Source organism: Pangasianodon hypophthalmus, chromosome 1, assembly GCF_027358585.1.
Source record: "Pangasianodon hypophthalmus isolate fPanHyp1 chromosome 1, fPanHyp1.pri, whole genome shotgun sequence".
Taxonomy (NCBI): domain Eukaryota; kingdom Metazoa; phylum Chordata; class Actinopteri; order Siluriformes; family Pangasiidae; genus Pangasianodon; species Pangasianodon hypophthalmus.
The window spans coordinates 32,225,875-32,247,367 of NC_069710.1; the positions used below are offsets into that span (position 1 = coordinate 32,225,875).

Here is a 21,493-nt window from a genome sequence, read left to right on the forward strand (position 1 = left end):
ATGCATTTTTGCATTACTTTCAGTTACATTTCAGTCATGACAACTCTCGGAATGAATTTAACAGCTTATATTAATGGAAATGGAGTGTAGGTAGGTTTGGTCTTGGCGGAATAGATCTGCTACCCTGCTGCCGCTGCTGCTGTACGAAGACTTGCTCTGTTAGACATGTTCAGACGTAGAGATAAGAGAACCATGCTGCTGCGAAAGCTACAGTAGAAGGAACCCCTCCCGACCCCCCACCCAGCGAGTTAGTCAGGATAATAAAGGGTTACGCAGTTAGAGAAGCGTAGCCAATAGGCTGCAGCACCGGCGTCGAGGGAACCAATCGGTGCACAGATAGAATTTTACGGCTGAACTGGACATTTTATGTAACAATATATTACACAGTGGCATGGTATTATCCCAGTGGTTAAAACAGTGCTTACATTTTCATCTCCTTTAAGGCTGATCTCAATGTGGTAATAAAACTGTATTAAAATATCAATAATATCCTCTTTAATGATTATAAAAACCAAATATGATAGCTGTAGCTGCTTTATAACGCATTTTACATACTACACATTACAGAGCTGCAATACAGACGCCATCTTACTCAGGCTTGTAGTAAACGGATCAGGTCATGTGACCAACTGCATAAAAACTTTCTGTTAACTACTTTTTAGTTCAGTAGTATTATAAACATTAGTTATTAATTATGATCAATCTCAAATTCCCTCCAAAACTCCGTGCTGCTGTTTCAGTGTGTACGCTACGGAGAACGGATTTGTATTGAAGGTGTAAAAGTGTAAAATCCGAGAAGATTCTGAGCCGAGCTCTAGTGAAGACAGAAGAAACAAATATTTGAAAGAGAGATTACCGCACAGAGGAAGATGTGGAGATGTGAAAATAAACAGAGATGTGTCTCAGGGGAGAGGAAGGAGAGAGAGAGAGAGAGAGAGAGAGAGAGATATATAGAGAGAGAGAGAGAGAGAGGAGGGGAGACAGAACAAGACAGAGAGCAGTGAGGCGATGGAGAGAGATGGCGCTCAGCAGGTGGAAATGTTAAGCTGAACAAACTGAATAATGAGATAAAGGACATGATACACACACAGAGCTAAGAGGAAGACAAGATGGATGCCATGGCCTCTGAGACAGACTTGTTAATAACAGCACAGGAGTTTTACATAAATTACTGTCCCGGTTACAGCGGTTCCCTGGTGGACTAGAGCTAGCATGTGGCGTTCTCATCGCCATGTTCCGGGTTCGATGCCTGGTCAGGGAACCAACCCCAGCCACTGGAGGGGTGCAGGAGCCAGTGCAGGAGCCAGTGCACTCTCAGTGCCGGTCCCAAGCCCAGAAATGAGGAGGGCTCTTAGAGTGAGAAACAAGTGAAATGAAAGGGTTTATTGTAAGCTATTAGTGTGTTATAGGGTGTTACAGTTACAAGTGCTATAGTGTGTTATAGAGTGTTACAGTTTGATATAGGGTTACAGTGTGATATAGCATGTTACAGGGTGTGACTGTGTGATATAGTGTGTTACAATGTGTTATGTGATTTAATGTTACAGTGTGATATAGTAAGCTATACTGTGGTAGAGTGTGATATAGTATACTGTAAATCCTGGAGAGAGGAAAACCTGTTAGCATAGGGTAGTGTAGTGTAAGTGGATGAAACCGCTTTTTTTTTCAGATGAGTTTCAAGTAAAAGTGAGAACAGTGAGGCACAATTTTGATGTGAGCATTACTGAAAATTAAGCAGCTCCTCCATTATTATTACTGAGCAAAGAATTCATGCCAGATCTTTTTCCACCTTTAGTGTGATATAGCACCTAACAAAATGGAATACAATGGAAAAAACAAACAGAAATATTTTAGGGAAAAAAATAAAATTAAAAAAAAAACCATACAAACCATCGTAAGTGTGCACACCCCTAAACAGCTTTTGCTTGCAATACAGCACTCAGTCTTTTACTTGCAACTTAGCACATCTTGACTTAGCAGTTTTATTCCACTTTTTTTTCTTGCAGAAATGTTCCAGATCTATCAAACTTGCGAGAGGATCTCCTGTGCACAGCGCTCTTCAAGTCATTCCACAGGTTTCTGATAGGATTTAGATCTGTGCTCTGGCTGGGCCATTCCAAAACAGTGCTCTTCTTCTTCTGATGCCGTTCCTTTGTTGACTTTAATTTGTGCTTTGAGTCGTTATCATGCTGGAAGGTGAAATTTTTCTGCATTTTCAGCTTTCTAACGGAAACCTGCAGGTTTTGTGCCAAAATAGATTGGTATTTTGAGCTATCCATGATTCCCTCTATCTTGACTAGAGCCCCAGTCCCAGCTGAAGAGTAGCAGCCCCACAGCATGATGCTGCCACCACCATGCTTCACTGTGGGTATGCTGTTCCATGTGTGATAAGCTATCTTGTTTTTGCCCCAAACAGCTTTTAGAATTATGCCCAAAAGTTCTACCTTGGTCTCAGCAGCCCAGAACACATGGTTTAGGGTGATTTAGGGCTTAAGTGCCTTTTCCTGAGGAAGGACTTCTACCTATCCACCCTACCCCATAGTCCAGACATGTGAAGAATATGAGAGATTGTTGGGGGGTGACAAGTACAAGATATTCATTCAGCTCCTTTAATATTGCTGTAGGTCTCTTGCCAGTCTCTCTGGTAAGTTTTCATCTTGTCCTTTTGTGAATTTTGGAGGGATGTGCTGTTCTTGGTGATGTCATTGTGGTCCTCCATTTTCTCCACTTGTTGTTGATGTTCTTCATGGTGTTCTACATCTAATGTTTTGGAAATTCTTCTCTCCTGATCAATACCTTTCAACAGTGAGATCCTGCACAGGCTTTGTAAGCTCTTTGAGGATCAGCAGTCAGATTAAACCAAAAAGATGTCAAGAAAATCCTATAGAAAAGCTGATCTTTATTTGAGGTTAATCAGAATCACATCCTTGATGACATGTGTATGATAATTTCTTTTGAACATGAGTTTACATGGGATTGTTTAATTGTCACATGCTCCATTAAAAAAAGGGTGTGCACACTTACAACCAGATTGTTCTAAGCTTTTTTTCTTGTTCTTTATTCCCCTAAAACTTGAATTTTGTTGGCTGCTAGGTCAATATAAAGGTGGAAAAAGTTCTGACATGATTTATCTTGATACTTTACATCACAAAAAACATGCAAATTTAAAAGGGGTGTGTAAACCTTTTTATATCCACTGTAGCTGTCCATCTATCCATCCATTTTTTGTACCGCTTATCCTACACAGGGTCACGGGGAGCCTGGAACCTATCCCAGGGAACTCGGGGAACAAGGCAGGGCACACACTGGACGGGGTGCCAATCCATCGCAGAGCACAAATGCACACACAATCACACACTATGGACAACTTAGAGATGCCAATCAGCCTACAATGCAACTGGAGCACCTGGAGAAAGCCCCCAAAACACAAGGTGAACATGCGAGCTGCGGGCAAACAGGGCGATAATGGGAACTGAACCCCCAACCCTGGAGGTGCGAGGCAAGTAACCAAACCGGTAACAGAAACACGTGAATTGGGTGAATTTTCTTTGTGTTTGGTCTGAGACCAGTGCTTTAGCTGAAAGACGTCTAGTTTTCTGGTCTCTCCCGACAGGTCAAAAACTGTGAATGCTACTCTTAAACTGTTAACATTTTTACATCCATTTGTAAGTAAATCTGCTGTCTCTTATTCTGTCTCATTCTTTTTCCACTTCTCATGAGATTTGTTTCTGAAAGAGAACAGCGAGACAGGGAGACACATCTGTCTCAAGCGGCACTGCGTGATTCATGAATGTCCAACGATGGCGGGAATCAGCCTGACATCTGCCTCTCTGCTCTAATGTGTGCTAATTAAAGCCCAGAATTCAGCGCTGATGTGAGCGTGAACCATCACTCACTCTCACTGCCTCTGTCAGCTCCAGATGCGACAATGTCTCCTTTCCTGTCACACTGAGACGACGTGACTCAAAAGTTTAGATATCTTCCACTAGTCCACAAGTCCTTTTAATGAGCTGTTATTAAAGAAACGATAACATATTAGAATGAGTGCATTAATATAAACCTGTGATTTATGTAACTGTCAGAAATGCTGTGAGAAAATTAATCCGCACCTTCTCTTCTGACCAATCAGAATCCAGAATTCAACAGTGCTGTGTTATAATAACGTACAGTGCATTCAATTACATGCAAAAAAATACTTACACCCATTTTATTTTACTATCAAGTCAAATAGAACAATTCCTCTCATATTTCATTCTGCACTGCATTCTTTTAGAATTAATAAATGAAGGAACTGAGATTAAAATGATTAACTGAATTACAGACACACTTATCACTCGGGAGAAACAAACTCGAACAAACTGTTGCTTTTTTTTTTCATAAGCAGATGGACTTAATTTGGATAAAATGTGTGTTCAGTTTTTGTGTGAATTTCATTTGATTGCTTGTGTAATAGTTATTGAGAGCTATGAATTATTCTTTCAGCGCACACTCATGCAAATGCACTTCTGTCCTCAAAACTGATGCTGAACACATTCTTCCTCTCTCGCCAGCGTGGAATTGATTCCTTATCTCTTTTTAAATTATTGTGAATCACCATGCTGGGGTACCTGAGGGGTGATTAGATTACAATGTTTTCAGCACATTTCTGAAAATAAATCTGTTCTTTAATCAGCACTGTTTAATTCTGGATTCTGATTGGTCAGAAGGTGTTGATTAATTTTCTATAACAGCAGCTCTAACAGTAGTGCAGCTGCAAATCAGAGTTTTATATTAATGCACTTGTTCTAATACGTTAGTAGTAGTAGTATTAGAAATCGTGTATATTTGTTGCTATGGTGAAGTTTTCTGTAAAGAGATGTCTATTTAACACTTATGGAAGGAGTCTGAGGTGTTAGCACTTTTTTAACAGTCAGAGGTATGAACGACGGATGGAAAATGATTTTATTAACTTCATTTAAAAGAAAAATGTTCAACAATAAATGGATAAAAAAATTATGCCATGACGTTCTTTAATAAATAACAAATATAATCATTTGCAAACAAATAAAACACTTCAGGACTAGACTGATGTACTTTATAAACTCATATGCTATCTGTCAAAGCAACTGCACCACACACAATCTTCATATTACTCCTCTCCACACCTCAGACAATGTCTTTATCCAGTTTTCTATTTCTCTCCTCACACCCCCCTCATTGCCTCCACCTTTAATCTCTTTTCGTCGCAATCTTCGCTCCCTTTCCCCCACACACTTTTCCTCCATTGTTGCAACCTCTCCTCAATGGACTTAAATACTGCAACAGTATTGAACAGTATTCCACACCAACATCTTCTCTTGACAGCATCTGCCCCCAAACCTCCAGGCCAGCTTGCACATCACCCCTAGCTCTTGGCTCTCGGAAGCTCTTTGTAATGACCGGACCAAGCTCAGGGCAGCAGAAAGGAAATAACATAAACCAAACAGTCCAACTGACCTAACTAATTAGCAACCTCTTCTCTCTTTTTCCCACAGTATCTCTATCACTAAAGCTACAAGGAGAAGATTGGCAGCTCTACTAACACCCATACTCTCTTCACAACCTTTTCCTCTCTTCTCTGTCTGTCTCCTCCCCCTTCCCCTACCTCTCTGACTGCAGATGACTTTGCCACTTTCTTTTCCAGCAAGGTTACATCAATCAGGAACCAATTCTCCACCCCAGACACCCATAGACCCACTCCTCCTACATGCAACTTTCAACTCTCCTCCTGCCCCCCTCTCTCAGAGATGGATGTCTCCAAGCTCCTCCTCTCTAGCTGTCCTACAACCTGTCCTTCTTCAGGCCATCTCTCCCATATCACTAAGCTGCAGTCACACATATCTTTAACATATCCCTCTCCACCGGCACCTTCCCTACCTCATTTAAGCAGGCCCAAGATACCCCGCTGCTTAAAAAAAACAACACTTAACCTGCTGCTGTTGACAACTACAGACCTGTCTTCCTCCTCCCTTTCCTGTCCAAAACCCTTAAAAAAGCTCTTTTCAATCACCTCTCCAGTTTTCTCACACAAACCAACCTCCTGGACACTAAGCAGTCTGGCTTCAAAAGCAGTCACTCCATGGAGACTGCTCTGCTTTCTGTCACTGACGACTTACGACTAGCAAGATCAACCTCAAGGTCATCTGTCCTCATCTTACTTGACTTCTCTGCTGCCTTTGACACTGTGAATCATCAGATCGTCCTGTCAACTCTCTCCGGTCTAGGCATCACCGGAACAGCTCTGCACTGGGTGGAATCCTATCTCTCAGGCAGATCCTTCCAGGGATCATGGAGGGGAGGGGAGTCTGAAACTCAGCCCCAGGGGTCAGTTCCGGGTCCACTGCTCTTTTCTGTTTATACTACATATCTGGGACCTGTGACTGAGTCTCATGGCATTTCATATCACTGCTATGCTGATGACACTCAGCTCTATTTGTGCTTCTAGGTTGAAGATTCATCGGTCTCAGAATGCACCTCTGCCTGCCTGTCGGACATCTCGAACTGGATGAAGGAACGCCACCTTAAGCTCAACTTGGCAAAAACTGAGCGTGTCGTCATCCCTGCCTGCCCCTCAATCAACCACAAGCTCAATGTACAGCTAGGTTCAACCACACTCAAGCCAACCAGGACAACCAGAAACCTTGGGGTGACTTTCAATGACCACTTGAACTTTGCAGACCACATTTCAACAGTGGCACGGTGCTGTAGGTTTATTCTGTATAACATCCAAAAAATCAGACCTTATCTCACTGATCATGCCACACATCTACTAGTCCAAGCTCTTGTTATCTCAAACCTGGACTACTGCAACACAGTACTCCTGGGTCTCTCAGCCAGCTCCATCAAACCCCTTCACATGATTCAGAATGCAGCAGCACGCCTTGTTTTCAACCAGCCCAAAAGGACCCACGTCACGCCCCTCTTCTTTTCCTTCCACTGGCTTCCTGTAGCTGCCTGCATCAATTTCAAGGCCTTGATGCTCACATACAAGATCTTGTCTGGAACAGCACCCCCTTACCTCAACAATCTCCTTGAGGTTTATGTTTCCTCCTGCAACCTGCAATCAGTTAATGACCAACGCCTGGTAGTGCCTACTCAGCAAGGCATGGGGTGCCTTTCCAGAACCTTCAAACTGACTGTCCCTCAGTGGTGGAATGAACTTCCAACCTCAATCCGGACAGCAGAATCCATCACTACCTTTGAAAAACGGCTAAAGACCCACCTCTTGTGAACACCTCTTGTGAACTAACCCCTAACTTGTCCCAATCAATAAAAAAAAACTGCACCCAAACAAGCTCTTACACCTCTACTTTGTGCACTTTGCTCCTCTAGCACTCAATTAAAAATCTTGTATGGTAGCACTACTTGTATTGTTCTCTGCTTGATGTATTGCTTTGCTTGTATTTCCTCATTTGTAAATTGCTTTGGATCAAAGTGTCTGCTAAATGAATACATGTAACGTAAAAGCAGCCTGAGATAAAGTTTCTTAGGGCCAAAAGTTTGTGCACCCCATTCTGTTCATCCAGAAAACAGCAGTGAAATAAAGTGTTATGTGAATGTTATAAATCCTCCTTTTTCGATCTTTTGATAAGTCCAGGATATGAGAAAGATGGAATATATCTCTCTATAGAACAGTGTGTTTTAGGGTTTGAGACAAAATGTCGGCACTTTCTCACTTCCCCTGCAGAAATGGTCTGTCATGGCTAATTTACAAACCCATCACTCTTCTTCACGTTCTCCAACAAGGAGGACAAACATGGCTTCCCTACAGGAAGGGAAAGAGAGTGATACCTCCTACTTTTTCTTTTTCTGTCACTCTGTCCACCAACAGACATTACACACTATCCTGCATTGATCATCTTTGAACTTTCTGCATCAGACCAGCTGATATGTAACATAAAAAGCTCTCTCAATTAATTTTTTTGTATAATGTCCTCCCATATCCACCTTCCATATGCTAAAAAAAAGCAGCACATTCGGCAGTAATTGGTTTAAAAATTACGGCCAGTGCAATGGAAGGTTTTTTTTTTTTTTTTTTTTTTTTTTTTTTTAACCTGAGATGTGAATTGTCTTTATTCCGAGAGGACACAGATAGACTGGGCTGTTTTATGGCATTATTAGATTATGGATTTTCTCTCTCAGCCCTCACAGCTCAGGCATAAAACGGTACACTCAGAGGCATTAGTAACACAGAGAACAAGACCAGCCTCAAAGGATTTTTTATTTCATTTTTTAATACCTCTCAGTTTAAATGTCTGTATTTCTAGAGATCCATTCTATTTAGTTACCTTAATGTAAAAAAGGTAAAGGTAAAAAAAATAATAGCCTCATTTATACAACATCTTTAAAACAAAAAATCTGCAGCTTAACATGTCATAGCATATGGATACAATGATACTGAAATCGCAGACAGTACCTGCAGATCTACAGATCTAAATGATCACTGATTACTAAACGTGTTCCTGGAGATCACCTTCCTACAGAATTCGGTTTCAGCTGTAATCCACACCTGCTCCAGATAATCAGGCCAGTTAGTTAATGGTTTCAGCTCTGGAACTAACAACTGTTGGAAAGTAGATTTCCGGATACAGCTGAGGAGTAATCAAATTGTTGACTTTTGGAATGAAATGACACGGCAGCCTATCATCATGCTTGGACTGCCACAATAGGCAACCAGTCACCGACCTTAAAAACTCTGCGACACGGTGGCCAACCACGTTGCTCAAAATGCCATGACACTGCAGCCAATCCTAACGCTTGGAATGAAATGGCATGGCAGCCAGTCACCACCTTTGAAATACCACAGCACATGGGGTCCAAGACATTTTGCTAAAAAGGGTTAATTTCCCCTATGTATGGACATTTTTGGGACAACCTGTAGTGTTACATTTACAATTAAATGTTTTTATATTTTTATTCAATAAAAATATTATTTTCAATTCATAATTTATTTTGAAATATAATTTTTAATTGTTAATTGAACATATTTTTTATTGAATATGTTTGATTTAGTGGTATTTAGCAGGACAAAAACCTCTTATATGACAAATGTGCATGATGAAATCTGTAAATGTTTTTTTTTTCTTTTGTTTGTGTGTGTGTGTGTGTGTGTGTGTGTGTTGTACACTCTACTTTCTCTGGGCTGTAAGTAGGCTAATGGAGTAAGAGAGGAGACAGGAGGAGGCTGTTAAAGGAAGGACAGTGTGGCTGGGACACACACACACACACACACACACACACACACAGCAATGGAGGGTATTTTTATTAATTTTTTAAATAATTTTTTTAAGGATATAACATTAGTTATCTATAGTAATAATAATGTCCATAGAATGTCCTCACAAAGATAGTAGACCTAACCTGTGTGTGTGTGTGTGTGTGTGTTTACTCACAGATATTAGCCGTGCCTTTAGGTATAGGCAGGTAGCTCCCGGCGCTCCAGGCTCGGCCCTGGTAGTTCCTCTTGCAGCGTCCGCAGTCGGGCCCCGTGGTGTTGTGCTCACACTCACAGCTCAGCTTCTCCTTATCAAACACACAGCTGTTCGCATGCAGGTTACACTTACACCTACACAGAGATAGAGAGAGAGAGAGAGGAGCGCGAGAGAGTAAACAGAATGTACAGTCAATTTCAGAAGTATTGACACCCTTCATTAATTCAAACTGTAAACTGTTTTCAGTTTACTGGATTTATTTTGGACTAGAGACACTTCCTGTTTCTCAGATGTAAAAATATGAGGTTTGGCCACATTATTTCTGCCAAATTCCAAAGAGGAATAATGTGTAGTCCTGCTGAAGTGGGAGAAAAAATATAATAAACCGTAAAAAAAAACCCAGAAACATTAGTACATTTTAGTAATTGTTTTTTTTTTACAAATCGCTGGTCTAATGTCGCTTTTAGAAACTGTGACATGTTTCCACATGGCGACATTTTCACTGTTTATTCTGCTCAAACTGTGTGAACGCATCAGCGCTGGCTGGCAAACAGTGTTTTACATGATATCTGCTGATTATCATTAGCATCTAAAGTCTAAAATCTAAAATGTTAGATCTGACACTTCATTATAGGCTTATTTTACTTTATTTTTTTTTTATTTTCATCCCTTTGTCTCTTTCTTCATCCATTTTTGACCATTTTGACCAGACAAAAGTTTTCAGTGCATCCCTGTTAAATCCAGTGAACTGATGTTAAATATATACGAGGCTAATGTTAGCTGCGTTAGCTAACATTGCTACACTGATAGATTTTATTTCACATTAATGAACTCAAAACATTCTCCATTTACTGTCGTAGAAAGGAAGGAGGCGGGACTTAGAGTTAATATCAGAGTTTCAAACATATACACAACTGTCAATCATTCTAGATTCACATGTAGTTTGGCTCATCTGTAATTTTTTTTTAATTTGGCGGAAACAAAAAGAATCTAGCTCTGTGAGTGTGTTTTTGAGTGATAACACACAGCACATAGCAGCGTACTGTGATGTTAAAATTCGGAGCTCATATGCAGGTTAGCAGGTAAGACACGTGTAAAATATGTTTGTTATCTATCACCATGGGGATGAGTTTTTAAGGCAAGAAGTGATAATGACATCAAAAGCAATTTTCTCCTTGCCTTTTCACACCTCAGGTTGCATTTCCATTTTACAGTTTTGAAGTTCAGAAAGTAAAATGCACCTGTTTACTAGCATTCTTTCCATCATCTGACTTTAAACACAACCACATCTCTAAAGTGCGTGAGGGAAGAGTTGGGCATTGATTTGGATATCCTGCGTATTTCAGCTTGCAGGCGTAAAAGGCAGAAGCGAAACCCGATGCGAGTGAGAGCAGCGATTTCTCTTCGGGTCGTTGATGGCTCGCTGAGGCCTGTGGGGATTTTAAAACACCGTACAAAGCATTTATCTCCTATCAGCCTTCCCAAACCACCCTGCTTTAAACCCTTACCTCTCTCTCCATGTAAAAATGCCAGCATTGATTTTCCAGCTGAGGAGGTGAAAAGGTCTCGCTACACATTTCACATTTATCAGGTTACAAATTACGCAGTCTTGATATGATTAATAACATTAAAGTATTAAAAAATAACAGTAATGCATTATAGAGTAATAGAAATGCAGAACAGCGTCTCTCTGCCGTATGATGATTCATCATCAAACGTTTAATATGATTGCCAGATCAGGGCTCGCTTAGTTTTGATTTATTTATATTCTCACACTCAAGGTCACTCTACAGTTCCGAACGAATGTATGAAAGGAGAAGAGGAGAGGTGAAAATTCACAGCTTGGATTTCAAAGTCATAGTAAATTCCATGTGTTTTTAAAAAATATAATTAGAAAACCCAAAAGCTGCTCGGGAAATTTGTTCTTCATCTCATTTCTTAAAAGAAAAACAACTTCGTAATTCCATATAGATTCTATTGAAACAGGAACAGTGTGAATTGTTATGGTTGTTTAGTAACTAACACCTGATGTTAACTCAACACACTCTTCTGTGTGTTACATGTATAGGTGCACTGACGATACAACACACTGTGCAGTAGTTTTCAAACTCGTTTTCAGACGATCCATATTTCTGTCAGTGATTTTTATTGTGAACCATGAAACGCAATCAATGCATCTAAATGAACAATTACTAAAACACAAAAATACACACTTACATAATGAGAAGGGTGTGTTGGTCTGCTCTGTGTTACTGTGGTTCACAATACGACAGGACTACACACTTCCCTCCGACTACAGAAACAACGGGTTTATCTGCAGATCGCCATGACGGCTCGTTAAACGACGCAGCAGCTTTCCCGGCTTCAATAAGGCACACTGGCCTAACATCCTGATTAGCGCTGGAATGATTAACGAATCCGAATTTTAAGAATTCATCCTCGTTTCATTTTTGCTCTTGGCTGAACATTATCTCTCTGCTCACTGCCATCTTCTCGTGTGTTTCTTCCTGCATGCTCGGAAAGATGGCAAACATTTTCGGTTGTTTGTAGAGCCGCTGGCTTACTCTCTCATTTTCTGGAAAAGAAACTCACCTCAATCCTACAACAACTTTAACGTTTAACAGCTTCGCCAGATATAAACTTGTTTGGATTAAAGTAGATTGCAAAGTAGAGATACGTATCACGCAACTGAAAACTCACTTACGGGTGAGCTTTTCTTCTGCAGTATCTGAAGATACACATTTTTGCCTGTTAAAAATTATTTCCTTTTTTTTGTTCTCTGTAACCCATTTTTTTTGCCTCAGGGTTTGACCCAGGGGTTGAAAAGCCCTGCTGTACAGGATACTGCACTGGTGTGATGTGATTTTAGTGAACCCCGAATGTTTACGTGAACCAGCAAAGAAAATGTCAGTGCTACTTTATAACTACACTCTTAGAAAAAAATCTAGACTCGAGACCACTAAAGAGTTTTTGTCATGCTAGAAAAACCCTTTAAGGGTCTATGCAGAACAGACGATTTATTTTTGCTTCACCTTTTTTTATATTTAAAGCAACAATATGTTCAAATGATACAGTATATTTATACTGTGTTATCCCACTGCTCACAGCTGTAACTGTTCACATGAGGCCCAGTAGCACAGCTTCACATGTTTTCCCTGTTCTCCCTGTGACTGTGCGGGTTCCCTCCAGGTTCTCCGGTTTCCTCCCACCTCCCTAAAACATGCCAATAGGTGGTTTGGTGACTAAATTCCTCCTAACTGTGAATGAGTGTGTAAATGTGTGTGTGCAGTGTGTCCTGTGATGGACTGGTGTCTCATTCACTGTGTATATCCGCCTCACACCCAGTGTTCCCAGGAGAGACTCCGGATCCACAAAGGAGCGTGACCAGGATAAAACGCTTACACACTTTACTTAGTAGTCACTGAAATACTGAAGCACTGAGAAAGAGAGAGGGAGAGAGAGAGAGAGAGAGAGAGAGACTGGCAGCTACATTCATATTCACTGTTCACCATACAAGAAACACAAATCACCTCTAATCTAATCCAATCCTACGGCTATCTGTTTTATATATATATATATATATATATATATATATATATATATAAAACAGTATACTGTTAGTTTACTTAATGTCAATTCATGTTTAGTGTTTATTTTTTAATTTATTAATTTGCTTTGGCATCATTGTTAAAAGAAGCATGCTAATAAAGCACACTGTGAACATGAACTTAAACTTGAGAGAGAGAGAGAGAGAGAGAGACCTTTACTGCAATTACTAAAACATGTCCTATCAATTCTCACTTTGTTAAAAACCAAATTAATATGACAAAAATAAAATCAAGGACAAAAGACATATGTATATGTATACATCATCTTATTAGGTACAAGATACACACCGTAAGGAACTTCACAAAAAGCTAGAACACCAAATCAAATCATAAGAAAAGAGAGAAAGCTGGAGAAGGAGATAGACAAAGAGAGATACACAGAGAAACAGAACAAGAGAGACAGAAAGAAAAAAACAAAGAGCGAGAGAGAGAGAGAGAGAGAGAGTGAGAGAGAGAGTCCTGGCTGCCCCGAGAGAAGAGACTGTGCCAGCAGTGCACACTAAATAAAACAGAGACAGAGCTGCACTTCCTCACTGAATGCACTAAATATAACCACATTCCAACTGAATTCTCCACCAAAATGAACAAAATCATCCCCAATTTTAGCTGCTGCCTCTCAGACCACGACAAACTGCCCCACCTACTGGGGGAGCACAGAGAGCACACCAGCAGCACAGTACACACACACACACACACACACACACACACACACACCTGCCACCAGGTGAGGGACAGTGAGTGACCACATCATCTAATATATAACACACACACACACACACACACACACCTGCCACCAGGTGAGGGACAGTGAGTGACCACATCATCTAATATATAACACACACACACACACACACACTCACACACACACACACCTGCCACCAGGTGAGGGACAGTGAGTGACCACATCATCTAATATATAACACACACACACACACCTGCCACCAGGTGAGGGACAGTGAGTGACCACATCATCTAATATACAACACACACACACACACACACACACACACACACACTATTCTACTTTGTATTCTGTTTTTTTTTATTATTATTATTTTATTTTATTCTCATGGTTCTATGAGTTTCATCATGACTGTATTGTTTAATGTATGTACATTTGTTTCAATTTATTTATTTCTGTAGTTATTTTTCTGATTTGTTCCCAAAATCTGTATCCAAGCTTTGGCAATACAAATGTTAATATTTGTCATGCCAATAAAGCAACCTTTAAATCTGAAATCTGAATTTAAGAGAGAGAGAGAGAGAGAGAGAGAGAGAGAGACTCAAACAGAGAGAAAAGGAGAAAGACAGACAGAAAGGCAGATCCATAAAGAGAGGCAGACAAAGAGACAGGCACTGAGAGGGACAGAGAGAAACAGACAGACAGACAGACAGACATCTGGCCATGCCGATTGGTTAATGTCTAGCTTCCGGCTCTAAGATGCTTAGCATGATCTTGCCAATTAAATAAAACATGATACACATCCAGAATGCATGATTAATTAAAACCCATTACAGAGAGAGATAGACAGACAGACTGACTGACAGAGAGACAGACAGATGCATGTGCAGTTATCTCGGACTCCTGGGTGACAGACAGACACACACACACACACACATACACACACACACACACACACCGGTGTACGCGCAGTGCATAAACGGCAGCCCATTATTCTCCACACGGCCTCATTTACATCTCATTATCCACAGGGCCTTGTCCTCTTCACTGTCTAGGCTGCACCTCATGCACCCCACACACACACACACACACACACACCACTTCCTGTTTCGAACAGACGCCCGTCGCACCACGTATAATAACCTTGAGGAGTGTCCGTAAACACACACTCTATGAGTGCCAAGTTAACAAAGCGTGATCTAAATCACACACAATGCTACGGGAAACCTCACGAGACACAGACGTTACAATTACACAAAGCAATTAAATATCACTGTTACAAAAACCACACCAGCACGTAAACACACAACCCCCCACACCCTTTAGCCTTGGGTTTTTATTGCCCTTATTTGGTCACCACTTCCTGTCCGTGTCAAATCTCTGTTGATTTGTTCCTAGCGCTCTTTGGCTTTGACCCGTGTAGCAATTTGACAATGCTAACCCTGTTTGCCTGTTTCCAGAGCTGACATGCTCACACACTGACACACACACACACATGCTCACACACACACATGGAATATGTTCACACTGAGATGTAGCAAACTATTAATGTAGACAATGCACTAGAGGAGTAAAGTGTGAAATATGTTTTACACTTGCACCCTGGTTTGAAAGAGAAGGGGGCGGGGCCATCAGAGGGCGGAGCAGTTCGATTATTTTTAGATTATTGTTAGGAACAAGAAGTATAGGAAAGCAACACACAATTAATTTAATTACACATCGGTTTGCTTGTAAGCTTTATATGCTAGCTATACCAACAAAGTTTTGGCACCATTAAACTGCCCCTTTTTTCATTCTCGAGCAGATATCAAATATAGCAGTCGTACATTCATTTTTGGGGGAGGGAGGATACCTGCTCTTTACTGGCACAATCACTGACCAATCACAATCCACAATCCAACAGCACTGTAGTCAAAGACATGTTACATATAAATGTGAAGCAGAAAGTTGACTCAAGTCCAGTTAATGTTCCTAGTAAAAACATTAGCACAAGTATTTAAAAAAAAAAAAAAACTGGATAGTGATGATTTTATTTGGTGTTCACAGTGTGTTATTCTCAGTGTGTGTGTGTTACTCATAATGCATTCCTCACATTACCCACAAGTACCCATAATGGGATGAGATTCGGGACTTTATTTCTACCTGAACAGCTTATCATCACTGAAATGAAGAGAAAATACACATGAAATCTATAAAATGTGAAGCGACGGCGTGAGGCACAACACGGCTAAGCAGCGCACACTACAGAGGCTTATTCCCACTCATCGTCACATTGTTCTCCTCTGTGTTTTTCCCTCCTTTAGAGTGAGTGTCTATTACTAATGCGCATTTTGTTTGTCTCTTGTTTCAATGAGACACATAGCCTTGGGCATCACTGAGAATCTCCTTCAGAGGTTGCAGGATGAATTCACAGAAATTACCCACGAGGCCATGTGCCCCGGGTCGCTCAGACACCTTAATGTGGTGACAATGGAGATCAATGCCGCTGAGCTTGAGGAGAAAAAGTTTAAAATCCTCCTTGAAAGACAGGAGAGTTATCTGTCTTGTGTAGACAGTGGCGCTGTGCTTGGAGACCGAGTCCTCCTCCATCATGGCCTTGAGCGAGCGTGTGGCGTCTGTGTTAATAGACTAATTCAGGACGGACTGACAGGAGGCTCGCTGATCATTAAAGAAACCTGAGGATGGACCGAAGAATGGAACGCCTCACTGGCTGTCTAAGGGATTTGAAAAAAAAGTGTCTTATTTTTCTATGTAACAGAAACAGGTTCAGAGAATAAAACCAGGCCATACATTGAAGGTGAACAAGTAAACAGAAGAAACAAATAAAACTCTCAGTAGCAGTGAAGGAGGTTTGTCTCTTCAAAGTAGCATTATACGAATGGATTTGAGTCTGTCTGCCTATCTGTCTGTTTGGCTGTTTGTTTGTCTGGCTGTCTGTCTTTTTTTTTCTGGCTGTTTGTCTGGCTGACTCGCTGCATATCTGTTCTTTTATTTCTCATCTTCCTGCAGACGTTTAGTGTGTAGTGATATAAACAGAAACTTTAGTCTCTCTCTCAGTTTATCTCTCTCAGCTCATCACTCTCTCTGTTTGTCTCTCTCAGCTTGTCTCTTTCTCAGCTCATCTTTCTCTCATCTCTCTCTAACCTTGTGTCTTTTTAAGCTCATCTTTCTCTCAGCTTGTCTCTCTCTCAGCTTGTCTCTCTCTCAGTTTATCTCTCTCAGCTTGTCTCTTTCTCAGCTCATCTCTCTCTCTAATCTTGTGTCTTTTTAAGCTCATCTTTCTCTCAGCTTGTCTCTCTCAGCTCATCTTTTTTTAAGCTCATCTCTTTCTCAACTCATTTCTCTCAACTCATTTCTCTCAGCTTGTCTCTCTCAGTTTATCTCTCTCAGCTCGTCTCTCTCTCTCTCAGCTCATCTCACTTGTTCTTTTTTTCTCAGCTAATTTTTTTAGATTAGTTAAATGATTGTTAAACATGAGATTGAGCAGTGCTGAGTAAAATCAGCACACACACATACACATGTACACACACACACACACACACACACACACACATACACAGGCTTGCTGATCTAACCAGACAGTGGTGTAGAGAGGGAGCAGCTCAGCCCTCAGCACACACTAAAACACTCAGGCAATTAAATGCAATGAAAGCACGCAGGTGTTATTGTAACGCAGCAGACCGGCTCACTGAATAAATGTTTTGCTCAAGTCAGCATATAAAAAAATCCTCATCTAGCAAATGAGCGGGAGGTAATGGAGGGGAAAAACATGCACACACATACACACACACACACACACACAATATCCGCTGTTGCCATTACACAGCGGCAAATTGAAGCAGAACCACGATTATAGTGAGGGTTAACAAGGCCTTGTGTTCTCCATTGATTTACAGCAGAGTAAAGAGCACCATTATGAAGCTTCCACAAAACAGTACAGCCTATATACTCCGCTGCCAGTTTATTAGGTACACCAGTTCCATTTTATATTAAGTGTCTGTAATACCTGTGTAGTTAACTGCAACTATCATACTACAGATGCATTACAGCAGCATGTGTGGATCAAATCGAGTAAGTAACTAATGAATTTTTATTTCTTTTAGCACTTTTAACGATAAATATTTTCACAAAGCCGCTTTACAGAAATCTGGATGTAGTTTTAGATCCCTAATAAACAAGACACGAGGAAGAAACGTCGAGAGGAAGTCCAAACTTTCCATCAATATTTACACATGGAAAGTTCCTAATGTTCAGAGATGGGCTAAACACGTGCTTAAGTACATTTTCTGAGAGGCGCATTCCTGTTGTACAAATTACCCGCATTGTAGTTCATGTCTCTGAGATTGTTGGATTGTTTTTGAGTAGAAGCGTCCACGTAAATAAAGTAATGCTAATGTTTTTTTTAATTCAATGTGCACTCCTGTGAAGACAATGTGCCCACAGTTTGAAAGATAAGCTGACCAAGCACTCGTCTGCTACACAAGTTCATTCATATTTATCCATAAAAAAGATCGGTCCTCGAGATGAGCAACGTCTCAGATTAAGGGAAAGTGTTGGGTCACTGGTCAAGGCTTTGGGATACTGATTGGAAGGTTGTGTGTTCAAATCCCAGCACCATCAAGCTGCCACTGTTGGATCTTTGAGCCAGATCCTTAACTCTTAGTCTGCTTTGGATAAAAGCGTGAGCCAAATGAGCAAATGTACCGCTCCTCTCTCAAGCTGATGTTGCTAAAAATAATGCATTACACACATAGAATTTGTGTACAACACAGTGCTTTGTTCCACATGTTGCTGATAGAGGAGCTCTATACAAACAGGTACATCAAAGTCAAAGAAGTATGCATTTCCAGAAATATGCAAATGTCAGCATGTGCTGTGGTTTTTCAGCATGCACTGTGTGGCTTTCCGCCCGAATCAGTGCTCCCATGTTTTTATTTTGTTTTTATCGGAGTCCTGTCTCTGCCCTACTCTGTCAGAGGTTTATTGTCCTATCGTGTGTTGACTGATCTCACTGGTGTTGTATTAGTTTCTGTGATCAGTTTGTCTTATTTACATCCTCATGTGTCGTAATTCCTTCATGAAGTCTTATCATGCCTTTTTTCTCTGGTTTTTCCCATGTTCCTTGTTCCAAGTTCCCTGGTTTTAACCCATTCCTGTTTTCCCAGTTCTTGATTATGGATTGTCCCTGTGTTGTGTTGTCTGCCTGTTCTCTGATCCCTGCTTTAAAATGCAACAGCTGCTCTAAATAAACTAAACGCCGATCTCACACGATTGAGTCCTGCCTCTTTAGGGCTTAGGGGTTAGGGGTTAGGGCATAGGGCTTAGGGCTTAGGGCTTAGGGCTTAGGGCTTAGGGGTTAGGGCTTGAGGTTAAGGTTAGTGGTTTGAGGTTTGGTCTAGAGGTTAGGGATAGGTTACACACTACTGCTCACTCTAATTCTATTTTCTCCATTTGTGTGTGTGGGTGTGCATGTGTGTGTGTGTGTGTGTGTGTGTGTGTGTGTGTGTGTGTGGTCCTAATTGGCTGTTTACTGCTTTGAGGCAGAACAAATATACACACAGAGATGGAGAGAGAGGTAATAGAATAAGACAGAGAGAGAGAGAGAAATGAACAGAGACAGAAAGAAAGAGAAGACAGAGAGACAGGTAGACATACAGAAAAAGAGACAAAGACAGACAGATAGACAGTGACAGAGAGAAAGAGAAAGAGGGAGAAAGAGAGACAGTGAGAGTGAGAAAGGGAGAGAAAGACAGACCAACAGACAGAGAGACAAACAGAAATAAAAAACAGAGAGAGACAGAAAAAGAGACAGACCAAGAGAGAAAGAGACAGACGGGGAGATGGACAGAGAGACAGACAGGGAGAGAGAGATGAGAGAGATAGACAGAGAAACAGACAGAGAGAGAAAGAGACAGACAGGGAGATAGACAGAGAGACAGACAGAGAGAGTTGGACAGAGAGAGACAGACAGGGGGAGAGTTGGACAGAGAGAGACAGAAAGAGAGAGATAGACAGAGAGAGACAGACAGAGAGAGATAGACAGAGAGGGAAGAATTAGTGAGAGGGAGGAACAAAGTGTGAAGGACCACTGGAGCAGAACACGTCGTATCTGTGTAGCCCAGCTGTCAGATCACTATGTTTGTGTGTGTGTGTGTGTGTGTGTGTGTGTGTGTGTGTGTGTGTGTGCCCATGTTCATCTTTAATTAGCGCTCATTGTGTTTGTGTAAATGATTAAAGCAGACAGTAAACATAAACATCTCTCCCCTTGCGGTGTGTAGGTGTGTGTAGGTGTGTGTGTGTGTGTGTGTGTGTATGTAATGCTTGGTCAGTCTTCTGGCCCGGTGGTTCTGCTCTACGTGTTTCACAACAGCAGGTGAGGCTTTGGTTGTTGCCCACACACACACATACACACATACACACACATACACACACACACTTCATTCTTATATTAAAGCCAAAGAAACATCCGGAACGACTCAGTGTGTGTGTGAGCTCTGCAGTGATCAAGTGGAACCAGGGAGAGGCTGCCTACGCAGAGTGCAGGGAGCGCTTTGGCACAGAGCCGACAGCATGTTCATAATAAACAGAGGAACATTTGGGAAATATCCCAGAGACTAGATGTTTATGTGTGTCTTTGTGTGTGTGTGTGTATGTGTGTGTGAGTGTGTGTATCTCACAGAAGACTTTCCTGATTACACACACCACTCAGCTGTGATGTGTGTTACCTCTGGGACGCCAATCAGTATTCTACACTTGTAGTTTTACTTATTCCTTATTTAATTTGCATATGTGTGTGTGTGTGTGTGTGTGTTTCCCTCTCACTCTTACTCAAACAGTAGCTGTGAAGCTGAGCTCCTCTTCCCACAAACGCTGGGGAAGAGAGTTCAGCACCACGGACAGGGACATGCTGAGGAGGAATAAAGTGCCCTGTGTGTGCAGAAGAGGAAAAAAAAAAACAAGTACAAATCCATTCAGTAATATTTCTGACTATTTGATTCCATTGTTTTTTTATACATCTTTTTTTTTTTCTGTTTAGATATCTGTTTTCAGATATTGTCACAAAGCAGCCTTTACAGAAATCTAGATGTAGATTTAGATCCATAATGAGCGAGAGTGGCGAGGAAAAACCTCACACTGACATGACGAAGAAACATTGAGAGGAACCAGACTCCATTCTCAGGATGTTCAGGACTGTCTCTAATTAGACCATCACATTGAGACACCACCAAGAGCGATGTCCAGTAGGGGCTGTACTATGTACCTGAGGCCCAGAGACAATCAACAGCCGATGATCCAAAGTGTAGAACAAGCACGAGGTCATCGAAAAGTCACCTCGTGCACATTAGGAAGGCACTGGAGGCAGTACGTGGGTGCGACATGTGTCTTGTCAAAGCTGGTGTGGGTAGCGTTGCTGATCCAGAGCCTGGCTTACTGTCTGTGTGGAGTTTCACATGTTCTCCCAGCATCTGAATGGGTTTCCTCTGGGTTCTCCGGTTTCCTCCCACCTCCCAAAAACATTCTGGTTACATTAAATTGCATCTCATCCAGGGTATGTTCTCTCCTCACACTCAGTTTCCCCAGGATGGACTTAGGATCTGCTGGTGAATGAATGAATGCCATGGCTACACACACACACACACACACACACACACTGCTGAAGGTGAATGAATGAATGCCATGGCTACACACACACACACACACACACAAACACACACTGCTGAAGGTGAACGAATGGTTCCTTCTAAAGCTTTTTG

The 21,493-nt window shown here is 41.3% G+C and overlaps 1 protein-coding gene across 4 annotated transcripts in view; it reads right to left on the reverse strand.

Moving 5' to 3' along the window:
* ntng1a (netrin g1a) overlaps positions 1-21,493 on the reverse strand; it is a 150,343-nt gene that overhangs the window by 39,664 nt on the left and 89,186 nt on the right. For all 4 annotated transcript variants that reach the window (XM_026947966.3, XM_034308038.2, XM_026947965.3 and 1 more), the window contains exon 4: positions 9,411-9,583. In XM_026947966.3, coding sequence (XP_026803767.1) covers positions 9,411-9,583 — 173 coding nt within the window. The remainder of the gene's footprint in view (positions 1-9,410; positions 9,584-21,493) is intronic.